Source organism: Peromyscus maniculatus, chromosome 9, assembly GCF_049852395.1.
Source record: "Peromyscus maniculatus bairdii isolate BWxNUB_F1_BW_parent chromosome 9, HU_Pman_BW_mat_3.1, whole genome shotgun sequence".
Lineage (NCBI taxonomy): Eukaryota > Metazoa > Chordata > Mammalia > Rodentia > Cricetidae > Peromyscus > Peromyscus maniculatus.
In genome coordinates, this window is record NC_134860.1 from 67,204,298 (window position 1) to 67,222,562 (window position 18,265).

Sequence of the window (18,265 nt, forward strand, 5' to 3'; positions counted from 1 at the left end):
CTCTAGGGGACAGCCCTGGGATGGCATATGTTGGGACACATGCAAGCACATGGACTGCACGTTCACTGTAGGTCTCAGGGGATGGTCCTCAGCAAACAAGCGTATCTCCCACCCTACGAAGCATCCTCCGGTCCTGAAACAAGAACCAGTCAAATTGAGCCAAGGCTCATAGCTTTTTCTTTTTCTCTTTTTATTTTCTTTCTTTTTTCTTCTCTCTCTCTCTCTCTCTCTCTCTCTCTCTCTCTCTCTCTCTCTCTCTCTCTCTCTCTCTCTCTCTCTAATTTAGGAAACATCTCCACATCGTCAGTTGGCTTGAGCGCCCTCATGCGTCTCAACAAAGGAATGTCACTCAAGGTCTTACAACTGGTTCTTCTGAAGGACAAGTTGGATAACACACACCTCTTCAGACTTGCTTCTCGAGCTTCTCCATGGGCTAAAGATTCACGGACTCTCCTGGGTCTGGGAGGAGCACGTCCCCCATGATTAAGAGTGACATCACAACTTAGACCTGGAGGGAATGAGAAGAGGAGGGAGGCCAATTTCAACTTGTCTGTTCTGGTTTAAGCCTGTCGGGTCATCTTGTCTTTTTCTCTTTCCTAACCCCATCCCAACTCACTGCACCTTGAGGAGCAGGGATCCAAGCATGAATGCTTTTCTCTGCAACGCTGGTGTCCTTGCTACTATAACAAACAAATCTCAGATTTTTCCACATCCAGAGCATCGTGAAAGTAAGCCATGCTTCTTCCCTGGTATGTTCTCTTTGGGTCCCGGTTTCCTCTTTTCTCCTGGCCAATATGTTTCTGCAGCCATGCCTGGCATACAAGAAAAAAACTGCCCAGTAAATGATAAACAAATCCAAATCTATATGCTTTGCTCCAAGCCTTATAGCATTTCCAGAAAATACTTGCAACATGCATCCCTTAGTAACTAGCTTTGGGTCTCCTGGAGCACAGGAAAAGGCCAAATCAGTCTGCATTCTCCATTATTGCTGCCTAGAGCTGGGCACACAGTGACCCTCCAGAAGCCAGCAGAGGTGGGGAGGAAGGGTGTGGCAGGTGAAGGGGCAGGTGCATAAAATAAGTTTGCCTTCCTAATATACTTCTTTCCTTGCTTCGTCATCCTTGGTAGAATTTAAAGTAATCTGCAATGTGCAAGAGTCAGACTCATTTGGGAATTTAAGGTCTACACTGAAAACACTGAATCTATATAGGAAAAATTTTTTTTAAAAAAGGAGGAAAAATATTTTCCCCTCAATTTCCTCCTTCCATTTCCCCTTCTTATCTTGAGGTTAGGAAAGCATGAGTTAACAATCCAACAGAAAACACACAGACCAGGAATCGCCAAAGGAAAGTGGTCCAGCCTTGGTCAGTATGTCTGACCAACCTTGCAGGGCTTTGAATCCTGTTAACAGAACATTCACCAAGAAACGGGCGGGCTTGGACTCCTCTCACCAAAAAGGCAAAGAGCTGTTCCCTGCCTAGCTTGCAGCTAGCCAAATCCAACAAAGCCTTAGAGATTTTTGGCTTAATCTTCTCACTGAACACAAGCCAGCTCTCCACGAGTGCAGCCAGGACACCGTCACCAGCCTTCGCTGTTGGCAACGTCTCTTTCATGCTTCTTAGCACTTTCTTGGCTTGGGGGCAACACGCAGAGGTACCTTCTCCTCCCGCCCACTGCCCCCACAGGCACCTCCAACTGTGTAGCTTGGCTTTGGAAGGCTCCCCACCCACTGAAAGTACAGTCAAGACTCTTGTTAGGTAATCTACAACCCTATGTGAATGCCAGAAAACGCCTGCCTTATGGAAATGCTAGATCTTTCTTGCAATTAAAAAAATCATAGCCAAAACTAGGGCAGGAAAAGTCTGATGTGCATGACTTACCTAACTGCGAGAAGGGTCTTTTCCAAGAATGTCTTTAGTTTCATTCCTAAGATGAATTTATTCAAAGCACCTCTCATATTGATCCTCCATCTTTCCCATCACCATAGCAATCTCAGCAACACAAATGCCCATGAAGCTCCAACCCTTCTTCTCCAAGTCACTGTCTGTATGATGACAAGCCCTACCCTGAGCAGAGTCTTCCTGTAAAGAGTCTTGATGCCTCCTGCTATAAGATAAATTTCAGATTCTGAAAACTGACCTCCAGATTCTTCTGGCTTCTCTCAACACTCTGCCCCCCCCCCAGAAAAGTTGCAGAGGAAGCTATATATCACCCCCAGAGTTGCCAAGAGTTCTGCCCCTGCCATCTCAAAGTACAGCACACAGCACATTGATGGTGGACATTCTGATATCCTCAAGCTGTGGGCTTATGGGGAGGAACTTGGCTTTGGGTACCTGTGCTTGCTGTCCATCCCCTCCCTTGACAAGTGCAGTGGTACTTGTGCACTTTGCAGTGGTGCTTGCACACTAGTTTCATTAAACTAGTATAACTGATCACCATTATATTTCTTTGAATGACAGCCCACCTGCCATTGGGAAGCACTTGGCACCATTAGAAACTAACCTCTGGATATACAGATAGAGCTCTAAGTGAGTAAAATAAGGAGTGAAAATTCAACATCACACACACACACACACACACACACACACACACACATACACACAAGCACAATACATCCTGATATTTGTAGGACATTGTGTTCTGGTAAGAGCTTCAGAGAGCTGGAAAAAGAAGCTTTATTGTCGGAGGAGAGCCATCCCCCTTCCCAGCTGGTGGACCAGCCAGAGGTCAAGTGTAGATCCTTGAGCAGCGCACAATGGCTGAGGAAGTAAAGGCTGCTCAGAAATGGAAGTCAAGACCTTCTGGTAGACTCTGCACCTGTCTTCTTATTCCCTCTTTGAAAGGTAACACTGAGTGATCTATTCTGCAGGCCATATATGCTTTTTCCTGCCTGAAGCCATCAACAATCAACCTCAGAGCTTTCTAAAATAAGAATTTTATGAGACACAAGCTGGCCCCACTTTTCCAACTTAAAATTTCACTTCCTTCTTGAAGTATGAAACCTTCCTCAAATCTCTAGCTGTCTCTCAGGCAAAGTCATGACATTTTGAGTTTATACAAAGTGTCCTAACGTTGGTCATCTTTCCAATGAAATTTCAAGTGCCTCAGGTCAAGAATTATGTTTGCCTTCTAGATTTCTTCACTTTTATCCTCCCTGAGACACTGAACAGTATTATGCCTAGAAGGTACTGGAGAAACAAAACCATTAACGAACAAAAACTGAACTGACAAGTTAAATAGTTTGCACATTTAATCAATCAAAAGATGAAATTAACTAATTGAAATGGAAATTTTTCCAATTTTTAACATATTTTCTCTGTCTTTTATTCCTTTTAGCCCTTGTTATAGCAAACATCCCTGCTTCCTAGAAATTCTTTTTTGCAAAGGATGTGTTATAAGTTCTTTTAACAAACCTACTCCCTATACATAGACACACACACACACACACACACAATCACACACTCAGAGGCAAACCTGATTCTTGGTTTAACTTGTGAGGACAGAATTAGTGTTTGTTTGTTTGTTTGTTTGTTTGTTTGTTTGTTTGTTTGTTTTAGCTTTCATGTGAAGTTTCAGGATTGAACCTGAAGCCACTGGCTCTGTGTCTTTGCAAGACCATGCTGTCCAAGTCTGTGGAATTGCCAAAGGCTGGCTCACTTACCTCCTGAAAAATATTCAAGATTTTATTGTTGAATCCTCTCACCTCACCCCAGCCCTTAATGACCACCTTCCTACCCTGAGAAGTCCTCTCAAGGATCATTAACCTCCTTCATAACTTACGGACAAGCCTTCTTGTTGCCTACACTCCACTTATAAGAGAATATGAGCTGCTATGCTGGGCATGATTTGTGATTCCACTATAATTTTCCCATTAAGTCTCCAGTTTATCAGTCTCCTCTCCTACACATTCTGGTCTTTCCCTACCCTTTCTTCCCAGTCCCGCTTCCCCCCACCCCCCCACCCCACCCACCCCCCCCCCCCCCCCCCCGCCTCTTCCCCAACCTCCAAGAAGTGAACTGGTTTACCCAGCAGGGTTAGTCTTGCTTTGACCAGCTCATTGTTTCAACGTGATTATGAAGCGACTGGGCTTGAATACACAGTTTATTAATTTTCAGGCATTTGCCGTGTCCCTCTGTGGAGTGTGGTGTGAGTGAGTAGGTGAGCCTGGGTGTACAGACAGTAACCAACACTCCTGGAGTTGGCAGGGCCAGTGGTGACTATGAAGACAGTGTTAATGGGTGATCCAGGACTAGGGATGCAGCCAGTTTATACAGTGCAGGCCAGGATGCAGAAAACTGTGGGTTTGAACACCAGCACCACATGGTGGCAGATTCCTGTCACTGCAGCATGAGAAAGATGGAGACAGTAAGAAGACCAGGAGTTCAAGGTCACCCATAGCTATGTATCAAGTTCAGCCTGGGCTACATGAGACCTTGTTTCAAAATTTTATGTTTCCCCGGGAATCATATCTCTTTAGAATTGTGTGGAATAAGATTTGAGAAGTGGAACAGCAAGGTAGAAGGACACGGCCAAGGTCAGAGGTTTAATAAATACCCCAGAGGAGCTGAGGGAACAGCTGGGAGCTGGAACCAGAGCACCTCAGTTCACTAGGCTCTTGCACTCACATACATCTTTCTGCCATGGCTTACACATATCAGTGAGAATTCAAGATGCCTCCAGATCACAGCAAGGAATCAAAGATGCACACTACAAGTGAACACACAAATGTAAAAAAAAAAAAAAAATGATGTTGAGCTCTTACAGAGAACAGCCTACTAAAATTAGAGAGCTGTTATAATTTGATTAAATTCTAATCTGCATCACATCTCCCTATCAAGCACTCAACATCCATTTTCTCCTAGTGGTTCACTTAAAAAAAATAATAAAATAAGATGAATTTCACAAGTACCTTGAAGAGCTTTTCAAGTGATTTTTTCCTTTCAGTTTGATCAATACAGAGTTGTCACTTCAGCGTGTGAAAATAGCTTTTTCACACATCCCTGCACACACAGCCACACACACATATAAATCATTGGCAGCAGGTACTTTCAATTTGCTGGAAAATATTTCTAAGAAGTCAAAAAGCTCCAGCTGAATAAGCGTGCCCGCCTATTGGCTAAACGGACCAGTTGAAGGATCTGATTGGTCTATGATCCTGAGGACCGATAAGACGGCTATAAAATCCCTGGGTGCAGCTCTTGGGCCCCCAGTTTGCAAAAGCCAGAGGTGTAAGAAGAAGCAGCAGCAGCAGCAACAGCAGCAGCAGCAGCCAGCCAGCCAGCCAACCAGCCAGCCAGCCACACACACAAAAATTCTTCCTCAGATCCTCACCTAAGCTTTCAGTATATCCAGATCCACATCTTAACTCAAGCCGGGAGAGGGAAAGAGGAAAGGGGGGGAGGAAAAAAAAAAAGCCAACAACTTAGCGGAAACTTCTCAGAGAATGCTCCAAAACTCAGCAGTGATTCTGGTGCTGGTCATCAGTGCTGCTGCCACGCACGAGGCGGAACAGAATGACTCTGTGAGCCCCAGAAAATCCCGGGTGGCGGCTCAAAATTCAGGTAAGCCAGCAAACCCAGGACTGGTTTCTCCCCCAAAGAGCTGTCCTCATTTGCCTCTCTCACTTTTGCATGTGTGTCTGTGACGGCTGATCTCGGTAATAAATGTGCTTCATGCCTGGTGGTAATGAACTGCCAGTGTAATCCAATAGCCTTAGGAAGTGGAGTTCCTTTGTTTAATAAATTGCATGCAACTAACGAAGAAGCTGGGCGCTCTGCTGAGGGTACTTCATTGCATAAGCCTAGCCTGATTGCCTGAAATCTGGCACGTACCCTCTTGTTAGGGGGAGGGGGCGGGGAAAGGCTTGAATGTTGGCATGCCTCACAGCTCTCCATACTCCACGAGCCGGTCTTAAGGTGATGCGCGGCTTACCTGCTGCGATCCCTCTCTGTGTTCCTTTAAGACCTTGTAACTTGACTTCTGTACCTCTTCAGAGAGCACACAGGCAAGCCCCCCTCTCCACTGATTTGTGGAACCATAGTCCTCAAGTCTGAAAAAAAAAAAAATCCAGGGCGGATTCAAAATGAAGGGGGGTGGGGGGGGAGGGACCCACACACCCATTCCCTACAGGGCTGCCTGTCTCCTTCCTTGCTCTAACCGGCTCCATTCAATCGCCCAGGCAGCCCAGGGCCCCTAGAAGGAAGTGCATTTGTGAACCGAAGCAGTTCTTTCTCCAAGGGGAAGGTCTTACTTTCGGCCTGACTCCAGTCAGTACCAGTGAACTGTATATGGTCCTGGCCTCTGGAGGCCAAGAGGCATCAGGAGCACTCTGCCCCTTGACTTTTGGCTCCCCGCTCATTCCTCTCCCCAACTGTCAGCAGAGATGGGACCGCAGGTGTCAAAATGGGGCAGATGCTCTCCCTTGGAAGAGCGCAGGTCCCTGCCGAGAGGAGGCCTCTTGCCTCGCCTCCTTTTGTACTTAGTTGCTATAGCGATGCCGTGATTCACAATTCAAGCTTGCCCTAAAACAATAGCAGCCCTAATGCATATTAAAACTGCTTAAAGCAAAGTTATAATTTGAACCCGTGGAAATATATAATTAGGGAAATGACTTGTAACATCCCAGAGGCTGCGGGTGGTGGGAGGGGGGGGGGGGGCGGGGAAGCCAGCCTAGCCTAACCAAACCACGCTTTTGATCTGGGAGGAGAATCCTACGGTATGAAGGCTACAGATCATTGCTTGCCGAGCTGCCTGCCAGAACACCCCTCCTTCTGTGGGAGAGAAATTACTTTTATGGCAGATCTTATCCAGAATGCAGAAAGCCTGGTGCAAGTCCTTTGCGGTTTTCTTCCAGCCTTGCACAAGGGTCGCCTTGGGCTTGTCGCTCACACCTGTGTTTCTCTTTTTTGAAAAGAAGCCTTTTTAATAGGAGAGCTTATTCATACCTCTAAGCACCGGGCTGTGGTTGCGGAGCTAAGGGTGGATACAAAGGGCTCAGATTCCTTTCTGCCAATGCCATCATGGGTTAAAAGCCCTCTTTGGGAAGGGTCTCCTTCCGAGTGGACTCAGCAAATTATTCTCTGCCATTTGGACTAAAATACCCATGCTTTTTACTCCAGACTGCATTTTTCAAAAGGCAGCTGGATTCTCTGGTCCTCCCCTGACCCCATCGTGAGTCTGACCTTCAGTCACTGCTTTCAGCCTACCCATGCTTTCAAGTTCCAAGTGACAGTCTTTGATTCCTGTCACCGCCAGAAGGCACTGTGCATGGCAAGGTCTCTAACCTTACTTCTCTAGCCACCAAAATGCACAGAAGGGTGAGACCCAGAAAGCATGTACCTGAGGGGGAAGTCAAAGTCATCTTTTCTTCTCTGACTCTTAGAAGCAAAAGGAGCCTGCCCATCACACCCCACCCCCACCCCCACTTTTCTTCAAATTGTTCTATCTAATGGAACCCAAGGTCAAAGTTCGAGGATAAGTTCAGATCCCGTGCCCTGGGGTATTAGCCTCTACTCCTACTGGATCCAGAGCCCTTTGGCTTGACCCAGAATGGTTCTGCTTGTCTCTTTCAGCTGAAGTGGTCCGCTGCCTCAACAGTGCCCTGCAGGTCGGCTGTGGGGCTTTTGCATGCCTGGAAAACTCCACATGTGACACAGACGGGATGTACGACATTTGTAAATCCTTCTTGTACAGTGCTGCTAAATTTGACACTCAGGTAACGCGACCTTGACCTCTGCCCCACTGGCTTCTTGTCATTTGACAGGGTGCTCGGTACTGTTCTTAGGAGCCTACCTTGTAGGGAGGCAAGCATGCTTCCCAGCCTCCTACTCAAAAGGCCCATCCCAGGGTGTAGAGAAACAGACAGACAGACAGACACACACACACACCACACACACACACACACACACACACACACACACACACACGTGCACGAGCACATGGGGGAGGTTTGGGGGGGCGGGCAGTTTAGACCAGGAGTAAGGAGTGGAGAGAGGCTGGCTTAGGACAGGAGAGATGACTAGCAGAAAAGCATTTCTGCTTTGAGAGGAAATAAAAATGTTCTTCTCGGAATGCCCTAGCATGCTGTCTGAAATTCTGAGTTACCGAGAACATAAAACTGACTGGGACCATCTTTACACCTCAGAACAGTTGATGATGGCTTCCTCCCGTCACATTTCCTTTCTTTGGAGCTGCGTGTTCAAGAAAGTCCTGGGGAGAAGGGCTTTTTCTTTTTGAGCTCCTGGCCTCGTTATGGAAGCAAGTCTCCTTGAAGGTCCCTGCAGCGTAGACCCAGACCTCCCCTAATAGGGTACACTCATCCTTATCTTCTTGTCCCTGACAGGGAAAAGCATTTGTCAAAGAGAGCTTAAAATGCATCGCCAACGGGATCACCTCCAAGGTCTTCCTTGCCATTCGGAGGTGTTCTACCTTCCAGAGGATGATCGCGGAGGTGCAGGAGGAGTGTTACAGCAAGCTGAATGTCTGCAGCATCGCCAAGCGCAACCCGGAAGCCATCACTGAAGTCATACAGCTGCCCAATCACTTCTCCAACAGGTACCCGGGGGGCCTCGTCTTCACGATCAGGGACATGGAGGGGGACTGGCCAGCCAAGCCAGAGAAGAAATTTTTCCCTCCAGTGTTAAAATCTTCCCACACAGCTAGCAGAAAGCTGGTTTGCAGGAACCCTGGGTGGATGCAACTCTGTCCAATTCTTACCATAAGCCTGAAGCAAACAATGAAGCTTCTGGAAAACGCCTTTCTGAGACATCAGGTTTGGCTGAAACCATGACAGTTCAACAGAACAATAGGCCATAATAACCCCCTCCCAGGTCAAATGTCAGAATGCAGACTTTTTTTTAAATCTGTGTATCTTTCAAATCAGTCCCAAAGCCAAATATTTCAGTGGCTAATCCAGAGCAAGTCATCTCATTTCCCCAGAACTTGGAGTTTTCTCTATGAAAAGTGAAATGGCTTCAGGGAACCATTCTCATGTTCTCTTCAAAGCCTCATGTCATCCCAACCCTTGAGCCCATGATTCCCTAGAAGGAAAAGCTGGGAGCGATCCAGATCACATTTGTAACTCAGGTGATCCAAAGCCACTGGATTCACATCATCTGAGCTCCAGGTTTTGCTGGGTCTTTGACTTTGAAGTCTTTGCCAAACTGGAATGAACCCCTGATGCATAAGAGACCTGGCATCCTGGTCCAGTATGGGTATCTTGGAAAGATGTCTAGCGAGAGGTAAGGGATGCAGCTTGGGAGGACATGGACAGATAGAATCAGTAGTAATGCAAGCTAGTTAAGGATAGCCTGTGGATGCTTCAAGCCAAATCCTGTGCTTAAAGTCATAAATCCTAAAATTCTCTGACTCTCCCACCAAGTCTGCGTGCATTCACAAGGAATAGTTGTGTTACTCTGGTCCCTAAGAGTTATCACACACTCAATCTGATAAATTTCCTAGCCAAATATCCCTGTCTTTTCTGAGAGTAACAATGGTCAAGTCTATCTGAGCTTTGCCCCTAACATGAAACTTCTGTGACATATAGGAGCCATTCTTAACTACAGGTTAGTGGCCTACAGAACCACAAGTCATCTTATGGAAATCTACCATGCAGCCCTTGATTACAGCTCTACCAGAGCTCTTACTGATTTTTCTCAGAACAGGAAAAAAATCAACTCTATTTTTCTCAAATGACTTTTCTCTCTAGACCAACCTCAATTTTTAAAGTTCTCCTAGAAAGATTTTTGTTGAAGGGGGGAAGGGTTAACACTTGGCCATTTATTAGAGACTACCCCTTTGCCCTAGGGGAAAGAAATAAAGAATTCTTGGTAGGACGATGGCTGGGGACAAAGGATGTAGTTATGTAGTTTTAAAAGAAGGAGTATTAGCAGACTCGTTAGTACAAGTTTAGATTGTTAAAGATCCCAGGACACATGATCTATAATGTGTCAGGTGACCAAGTTCAAAGCTATACTGAGCTGGCTATTTCAATTAAAGTGGCATATTCCCTTGAGATTCACTGTAGAAAGGAAGCTACAGAGTTTGGACCAACGATTCCCATTACCCAAGAGGAAACTTAGGAAAGGCGTCCTTAGCCAGACCATTATTCTTTTTACAAAGTGCCTTGTTTGCAATGCCTTCAGAAAATGGTCCAGGCACAGTCTCCTTATCTCCTCTTGCTCACGTTCAGAAGGAAAGGTCAATGGGGAAAGGGTGGCACACTCTTAAACACCAGAATCTCTCATGCAGCTCTTACCTTTTTCCAAGTATTTCACTCCGCTGTTCAGGACTGGAGCGATTTCCGTTCCAGGAGGGGCTTGATCTGCTTGCTCTATTTCAGCTCCTCACCCGCCTAAAACATCCTGCTTTCCCAGCCTCAGTCCCAACATAGACACACGCAAAGTCCCTGCCAGTTGGCAACAAACTGCAAAGGGAAGTAGTTACAGGTTCATTCCACCTTCCTGTGGTTTGTCTAGCATGAGATTTAGGTCTGGGAGAATCCAAACCCTGTGACTGGACTGAAAGGCAGAACAGAAGTATGTGTACATGAGAGAGGTGCATCCAGAGAGAGGAGGTAGCTGGGAGTGCCCCCTGCCTTGATGGGCAACCCACACCTTCGGTCTTGAGGGGAGCAGGGAGAACTGATGAAGTGGACAAGGCACCACGAAGCTTGGGAACCAATGAGACACAGATCCAAAGTGGGAAAACTGGCAAAGCGTCCAGCTCTCTAGGGCATGGATAGGGAACAGGAAACAGAAGAATAATATTGATCAAGGGAAACAAAGGACTATTTATAAACTCTCACACAGAACGTTCCTAGGCAGAATGCGTGTATTTGGGTAAGCATGGCCGAAACTGTAGCTATGGAGAATATCTGATCTTATTCTTTACCAAGGGGTGGAGGCGGCGGCGGGGAGGCGCTGAGGTTAGAATCTGCAAAATGAGAAGAAAGACATGTGCTTTGTGAAAGGTCCTTCCAGGCTGTGAGACCCAGAAGGCTTAATCTGCTACCCCAGTTCAGTGTGTAGCCTCATGCCATAAAGGCCGTCGGGCTAGAGAACAGAATTGCCTCAACTCCCCCTGCAGAGGAGGTATCTTCTGCTGAGTTGTACTGGCTTGTTATCCTGAGAAGGAAAATGTACACTGAATCCTTGGAAACCAAATACCATAGCTGAAGGTGATAGTGATTCAGATCCTACTGCCCCCATCTAACTGACTGAAGGACAGAGGTTCAGAGAGATGAGCAACCTGCTGAAGGTCTCACAGCTTATGAGTCACCAAATAGAATCCAGAATTCACATGGCCTTGAGCCAAGCTATTTTGACTTCTACTTCCAAAAAAAAAAAAAAAAAGGCAGCTAGAAAAACCCTGCAAGAAGTTCCCGCAACCCAAAAATAGAATACCATGAATAACTAAATATACAAGCACCATGGTGTTCAGCAAGGAATTCTGTGTGTGCTCTCTCCTAAAAGAAAAGACACATCCCTCCTCATAGCTAGAGTAACTATATGTTCTTAGTACAAAAGGGTGCTCAATAAACACATGGCAATTGCTAAGTCAACTTTTGCTGGAGGCACAACCTCTTAAAGCATCTGTGTTGCTTAGCAACCTGTAGTAAAAGTCTTCTCATTGGCCTGCATAGTCCAGTTGAATGCTGCATTCCAGTCTCATTGGAGACAATAGGGTTAGCTGAACTGATGTCGGGCAGCCTGGCATGGGCTTCAGCCTTTGAAGAGCTCCTAATGGAGCCATGTATAATTTCCTATTTTAAGATGTTCCCTTAGCCTACTCCACTGAGTTACCAAAGCCCCCTCAGGGAAGCAGAAGAGCAGGCAGGCTGACAGAGGTCATTGCCAAGAAAACCCAAGAGCAGGTATTCTGTTTAGCCCATCAGAGAAGGCAACAGCAAAGGTAGGTGCCCTCAGAATCAGGCACCAGTGGATCCTCCAAGCTGCAGGCTAGCCAGATGAATTCAGTTTCTTTAAGGGGTTTTGACTTCTCCATCCGGACAAGAGTTTCCAATGCTGTCAAAGGAGGAACTTTCCATTCATTCTGTTTCTAAAGAGCAATCACATTTTCTAGCCCATTTAGGGGCCCATGTGTCATGAAAAGTTCTTTCTAGATGTGAAAGGGTTAACTTCTCTGAGTTATAAAGTCCTTTATGGAACTGTATTGTCTAAGAACTAACTGCCCTCTAAAATAGATTCCAAGATGTAGGGGAGCTAATTCCTGGGAGAGCCCAGGAATTAGTAGATGCCTAGCGATCAATGAGGGTATAGATGGCTGAAGCTGTTGGGAGCACAATTTTTTTTCTCAGTTTTTCCAAAACTACTTTTCTCCCCATTTCTCCATCCAAGTAAGCTCAGCTTGACTCATGGGCTTTGTCATTCCAAGGGTTGGAAAATGTTCCTCTGAGCCAGAGCAGCCCAATTTCACTCACAGCTGGATATAATTGTCCCTGAAAGGAGGGCTGTAGCCAGGACTATGGGCAAGCCAGACACTGTTCCTCTCTCTCCAACTTCACCCTCTCGCCCAAAGAAGGGTGATCGCTGTGCTTCATCGCTCACGATCTGCCCTGTTTACTGTCCATCCTTCAAAGGACCTCTCTAGGAGGTCAAGTTATTCCAGCAAGATGCCTGCTCCTGTGCTCTGGGTGTTGAGTTAAAAATAAACAGGAATCCTCCCCCTCTGATGATCCTGTGGCCCCAGTGACATCCTGGCCACTCCTAGAAAAGGGTCTCTCCACATCAATACAGCAGGTCACTGTCACCAGGAGAGTCTCCTGTCAATGAGCCCAGAGCTAATAGGTTTCCACAACCGTTGAGTCAGAAATGCCCCATCCGTTTGGAAAACACCTGAACTGTACGAGTTGTTTAGACGTTTTTGATATAGATGGTTCCATCTTTTCACAGCCATAACACTTGGCAGCATTGTTTGGGACATTCAGAGAATTGTTGCATACATAACAGTCACTTATACCAAACACAAAGGTCTTTGTCATTAGGGTTTTTGATTGTTTGCTTACAAATCTACCAGAACCACAGATCATTTTTCTTCAGGAAACTGAGATTTATATATATATATATAAAACAGAAGAATATTTTTATGTTCTTTTCATTGATGTTAAAGTTCAGTTGGTATATTAAGAAAATTTTTCAGTACAAATATAAGCATAGGGGCAGACAATGAGACCTAAGAGAAGGTCAGTGTTATGCATGCAAAGCAAAGGTGGATGTAGTCTTCTGAGGCAAGAGAGTCACCTTGTTATTTAAGTTCTGTTTCCTGGGGGGGAGGGGGGAATATAAAATTTAACAGTGAATTATTGAGCAGACAATACAGCCTGATGACACTCAGCCACTTGGATACAAAGAAGAAGGACATCCACCCTGCCCTTGAGATGTTTTCAAAATCAAGCCAGGGGAAAAGGAATAGTCATACTGCCATCAAATGTTGGTGCTTGAGATGATAACTAAGAGGTCACAAAGGTGTGAACAATGTGAGAGGGTTTCATGGACATACAGAAGCATGAACTTTATGGGGGCATTAATCTTTCCCTTTAAGTGCCCTTGCTAACCAGTGTTTGGCTGCAGAAGGCCACTATATGCCTTCGAAGGAAGCCTTAAAACAGTCACAGTCAGTCAACAGCCTTTTCAAGACTACCTGAGTGGGTGTAAGGAAAGATTTCACAGGAAAATGCCTGGCTTTAGACCAAAGCTCAGTTAGAATGAGCACACACACCAAGGCAAAGGCAAGTTGCAAACAGACATCCAAATAACTGCTAGTCCATGTGCAGTGATTCAGTACTAACACAAGCTTTGAGTTTAAGACCTACCTATTGTACTCATTTTACACGAGTATAAATCACAGGTATAGTACAGTGGACATGACTAAGTCCACTTCTGCCATTAATTCATTGTATGACATTGAGCACAATCCTAGTTTCTTCTCTACACAATGAGAGCATTTTGTGTTGTCCCATTTCTCCCTAAGGGTCTTTGTTTTCCAGAATTTCAGACATTACAGTTACCCTACTACTGTTTAGTTTGGTCTACATCTCTTGAAGTATAAACCTGGAGATGGACTTTCTAGTGTTATATGGTAAACCCAGAGCTTGGAAGGAAACGAAAGTCACCTTCAGCTTTGAATAGCTTGAGCACTGATGTCAGGACCTGATCCTTACATGGCTTTCCCTAATAAACATTCTCCCAATGCAGATACTACAACAGACTTGTCCGAAGCCTTCTGGAATGTGATGAAGACACAGTCCGCACAATCAGAGACAGCCTAATGGAGAAAATTGGGCCCAACATGGCCAGCCTCTTTCACATCCTGCAGACGGACCACTGTGCCCAGACACACCCCAGAGCTGACTTCAACAGGAGGCGCACAAATGAGCCACAGAAGCTGAAAGTCCTCCTCAGGAACCTCCGAGGTGAGGGGGACTCTCCCTCCCACATCAAACGTACCTCCCATGAGAGTGCGTAACCAGGGAGAGGTATTCACAGCCTCAACAAACTAATAGCATTTTAGGGGTGTTGACACACCAACTTTGAGTGTACTGTGCCTGGTTTGATTTTTTTTTAAGTAAGCCCTATTTTCTATCCCCCCCCCTTAAAGAAAATTGCATGAAACTAGGCTTCCGTAATTAATATCCCAACATTCTGCAATGACAGCATTCTTACCAACAGAATACGTGTGATCATTCACCCTCTCCTTGAGAGAATGTAGCCTCTTTCATCCCCTCTCTCTATGAATTCTTTTCCCAGATCCCTATCAATGCTTCTCAAACACAAAACGTTCATGTAACTGCCCAGTCATTGTAATCTGAAGATGCGGAGCCCTTTAGAATGGTCACCCAGTAGAGTTAGCCGATATAAAACAACTTTATTTAAATGCATGTCTTAAACGCTCATAAATATGTTCAATGGAATTCGTGTTATGAATCTGTGCTGGCCATGGACGAATATGAATGTCATGTTTGAATTCTTGATCTCTAATGACGCTTATGGTCTCTATCCTCCAATGTCTAATTTCCTTTCTGACATATTGACCAAATTGCTCAAGCCTGGTTCTCCAGCCAGACTTTGAGCCAGCATCTTCTTGCATCTAACAAAAAACAAAAAGCTAACATCTTTATGTACTGTAACTGCTCAGAGCTTTAAAAGTATCTTTAACAATTGTCTTAAAAACAGAGAATCTTAAGGTCTAACTGTGGAATATAAATAGCTGAAAACTATTGTACTGTACATAAATTCCAGAGGACTCTGCTTAACAAAGCAGTCTATAATAACTTTATTGCATATAGATTTAGTTTTGTACCTTAGCTTTATTTTCCTTTTCCTGGGAATGAAATAACTATCTCACTTCCAGATATCCGCGTTCATGCTCCTTGTGGCCTTTTTTATAACTAAGGGGGTAGAAGTAGTTTTAACTCAACATCAGAACTTAAGATGGGCCTATACGAGATAGGAAAACCCAACAGGTTATCTGAAGGACCCCAGGGAAAATGTTCATCTCCCAGCCCACCTCAACCCAGAGGCTACATTTGACTTAGGTGTATCCTGAAACAACTCTGTCACATCCAACTGGGAATTACAGGAATCAAAAAGATCATCGCTTTGGGCTTGGACACCAAGTGTGACAAGGCCTACTGTCCCCTTGGAAGTGGCAGTTCTTGGCTCATCACCTTCCATCAGTGCCTGGAACTCCCGGTAAATGATGGTGTTGGAGATTCTTCCACTAAGCCAATCAGGAATGAGTCAATCAGCCTTTGGGTCTTTAGTCCGGGGAACTTGGGCTTGAGGGGGTGTAAATAACCCTGGGATGTCCAGCCTTAATAGACTCCTCTTACATTTTTGTCCTGTAACACGCTGCCTGCCAAAGTAGTCCTGGCAGCTGGACCATCTCTGTAGGATCTTTAACAAAAAAAAAAAAAGAAAAAAGATTTAAAAAAAAAAAAAAGAAAAAATATAGAGAGAATGAAGGAGGGCATAAGAGCTGGTGGTTTGATCATTTCCGCTGTAGCTGTAATGTTTACAAGATGGCAGCCACCAAAGCCAAATGATTAACCTGTCTACGAACAACAGTAGTTTCTCAGGGTCATTGTCCTTGAACCCAACAGCCCCTCATGAGTGTCACTGCTCACCAAAGGTCAATGCTGAGAGAGGAAGGGGAAGGGGCAGCTCCAAAGTCACGTGGGTAGAAACTATTGGTGCTTGACTCTCACGAGGCTACACCCCAGAGTTGACCAAATTGAGTGATAGGGACCCTGGTGGGAGGAGGGAGGGCACCTCTCCAGGGAAATAAAAAGCAATACAACTTTACCACAAAGCCTTTAAAACCAGTAACATAGTGCTCAAGGACCAAGTTTAAGGGCAGCAGCCGCCGCCGCCGCAGCCGCAGACGCTGCTGCCTTCGTCCCCACACAGCCTCTCCGCGTGCTGACATCAGATTGTGAAGGGCATTTTTATACTCAGAACTGTCCCATCCCCAGGTCCCAAGCAAATGGACACTGCCTTAGCCTCTTGGAAATCAGGTAGCACATATTCTAAGCTAGATTCACCCGTCTCCCCCACGTCCCACCCCAGGCAAGGCTGACTTCTCTGAACCAGAAAAGCTAATCAAGTGTGTGTGTTGTGCATTTTGCAAACCCACTAAAGCCAGAACCCCAAAGTGGCAAGTAGCTTATGAGAATTCCTAGTAAAATTCTCTCTGACCTTTAGTTCGGTAGATTTTCTTTCTCTCTTCTCTATTTTTCTCCTCTGTTCTGTTTTTTTGTTTTTGTTTTTGTTTTTGTTTATTTTGCTGTGACCTCTTCAAGCCGTGGCATAGCCTCTTTTCTCCCCACAGTGATATTGGTATATGTGTCACAATACATATATCTACTACACATATGGAAAGAAGCAGTTCTCACAACGTTGCTAGTTTTTTGCTTCCTTTTCTCCCTGCCCCCCCCCGCCCCCCCCCCCCCACCTCCTCCTTGAACTTCCAAAGCTTTGTTTCATGTTTGCTGCGGAGTGTTTCGGGGGCTAACCTAGACCAGTTTGCATGATCTCCTCTCTTGTGATTTGGTTGCACTTTAGAACATTTTTGTGCCGTTATATTTGCATTATGTATTTATAATTTAAATGATATTTAGGTTTTTGGCTGAGTACTGGAATAAACAGTGAGCATATCTGGTATATGTCATTATTTATTGTTAAATTACATTTTTAAGCTCCATGTGCATATAAAAGTTATGAAACATATCATGGTAATGACAGATGCAAGTTATTTTATTTGCTTATTTTTATAATTAAAGATGCCATAGCATAATTTGAAGACTTTGGTGAATTCCTTCTACGATAATAATAATAATAAAGTGTTATGTTTTATTTGTTTTTTTTCCCTCCACGTCTTTCATTGTTATTCTTTAAAAACTTCTTGGGCCAGTAACATGGCTCACTGAATAAAGTACTTTTGGCCTCACAAACCTGATGACCTGAGTTCAATCCCCAGAATCCATGTAAATGTAGAAAGAACAGACTCCACAAAGTTGTCCTCCAACCTCTACATAGGCTATGTACACACACACACACACACACACACACACACACACACACTTGAACACATGCATGTACAAATAATAATAATAATAATTAATAATAATAATAATAAAAAGATGTCTTTTTTAAAACTTCTTGAATGGAAATTTAAGTACGAAGTCACTGTCCTATTCATTTTCCTTAAAGTCACTAATTATGGGTCAATGTTACTATAAATGCAGTTTAAATCAGTATTTGCCAAAAATCTTTACACTCATTCAGTGGCTACCCATATTCGCATGATAAAATTGAAAACCAGGGGCTGGGGAGATGACTTGGACAGTAAAGGGTTTGCCACACAAACATGAAAACCTGAGTTCAGATCCCAGACACTCCTATAAAAAGGCTGGGCATGGCAGTATATGCCTGTAGTTTAATACTGGTGAAGTAGATCCTTAGAGCTCACTAGCCAGACAGCATGAATTAGGGTATAGCAGGGAATTAGGGTGCTCATGAGAGGTCATGTCTCAAAAAATAGAAAGTGGCCAAGGAAGAAACTAATATCAACCTCAAGCTCACACAGATGCATGAACACACATACATAAAAAAAAAAAAAAAAACTACACCCAAACTCCTTCCAAATCTGGAAGAAGCTTTAGGGGTCTATAACTACAAGGCAATCCATGCTCATCAGTCAATAACCTCTGCATGGCAGTGATGCAGGTACAGGGGGTAGATGCCCC

At 44.8% G+C, this 18,265-nt stretch overlaps 1 protein-coding gene and 1 long non-coding RNA gene across 2 annotated transcripts; one reads left to right on the forward strand and one right to left on the reverse strand.

Moving 5' to 3' along the window:
- Positions 1 to 269: 269 nt before the first annotated feature.
- On the reverse strand, positions 270 to 11,690 carry LOC143267415 (uncharacterized). Its single transcript, XR_013042507.1, has 5 exons — positions 10,256 to 11,690; positions 5,932 to 6,049; positions 1,881 to 2,103; positions 622 to 812; positions 270 to 508 (listed from the first exon to the last, which is right to left on the reverse strand). It is a non-coding gene; the product is annotated as an uncharacterized LOC143267415 (long non-coding RNA).
- Stc1 (stanniocalcin 1) lies at positions 5,220 to 17,372 on the forward strand. Its single transcript, XM_006986362.4, has 4 exons — positions 5,220 to 5,561; positions 7,572 to 7,714; positions 8,342 to 8,553; positions 14,214 to 17,372. The coding sequence occupies exons 1-4, from the start codon at positions 5,444 to 5,446 to the stop codon at positions 14,482 to 14,484; spliced, it is 744 nt and encodes a 247-aa protein (XP_006986424.1). The 5' UTR covers positions 5,220 to 5,443; the 3' UTR covers positions 14,485 to 17,372.
- Positions 17,373 to 18,265: the final 893 nt, after the last annotated feature.

What these genes read in the sequence shown, in the direction of transcription:
- Stc1 (XM_006986362.4), top strand. Translation starts at nt 5,444, where the DNA reads ATGCTCCAAAACTCAGCAGTGATTCTGGTGCTGGTCATCAGTGCTGCT. An exon ending in GGTGGCGGCTCAAAATTCAG is followed by an intron (nt 5,562 to 7,571) that starts GTAAGCCAGCAA and finishes TGTCTCTTTCAG; the next exon opens with CTGAAGTGGTCCGCTGCCTC. An exon ending in CCCAATCACTTCTCCAACAG is followed by an intron (nt 8,554 to 14,213) that starts GTACCCGGGGGG and finishes CTCCCAATGCAG; the next exon opens with ATACTACAACAGACTTGTCC.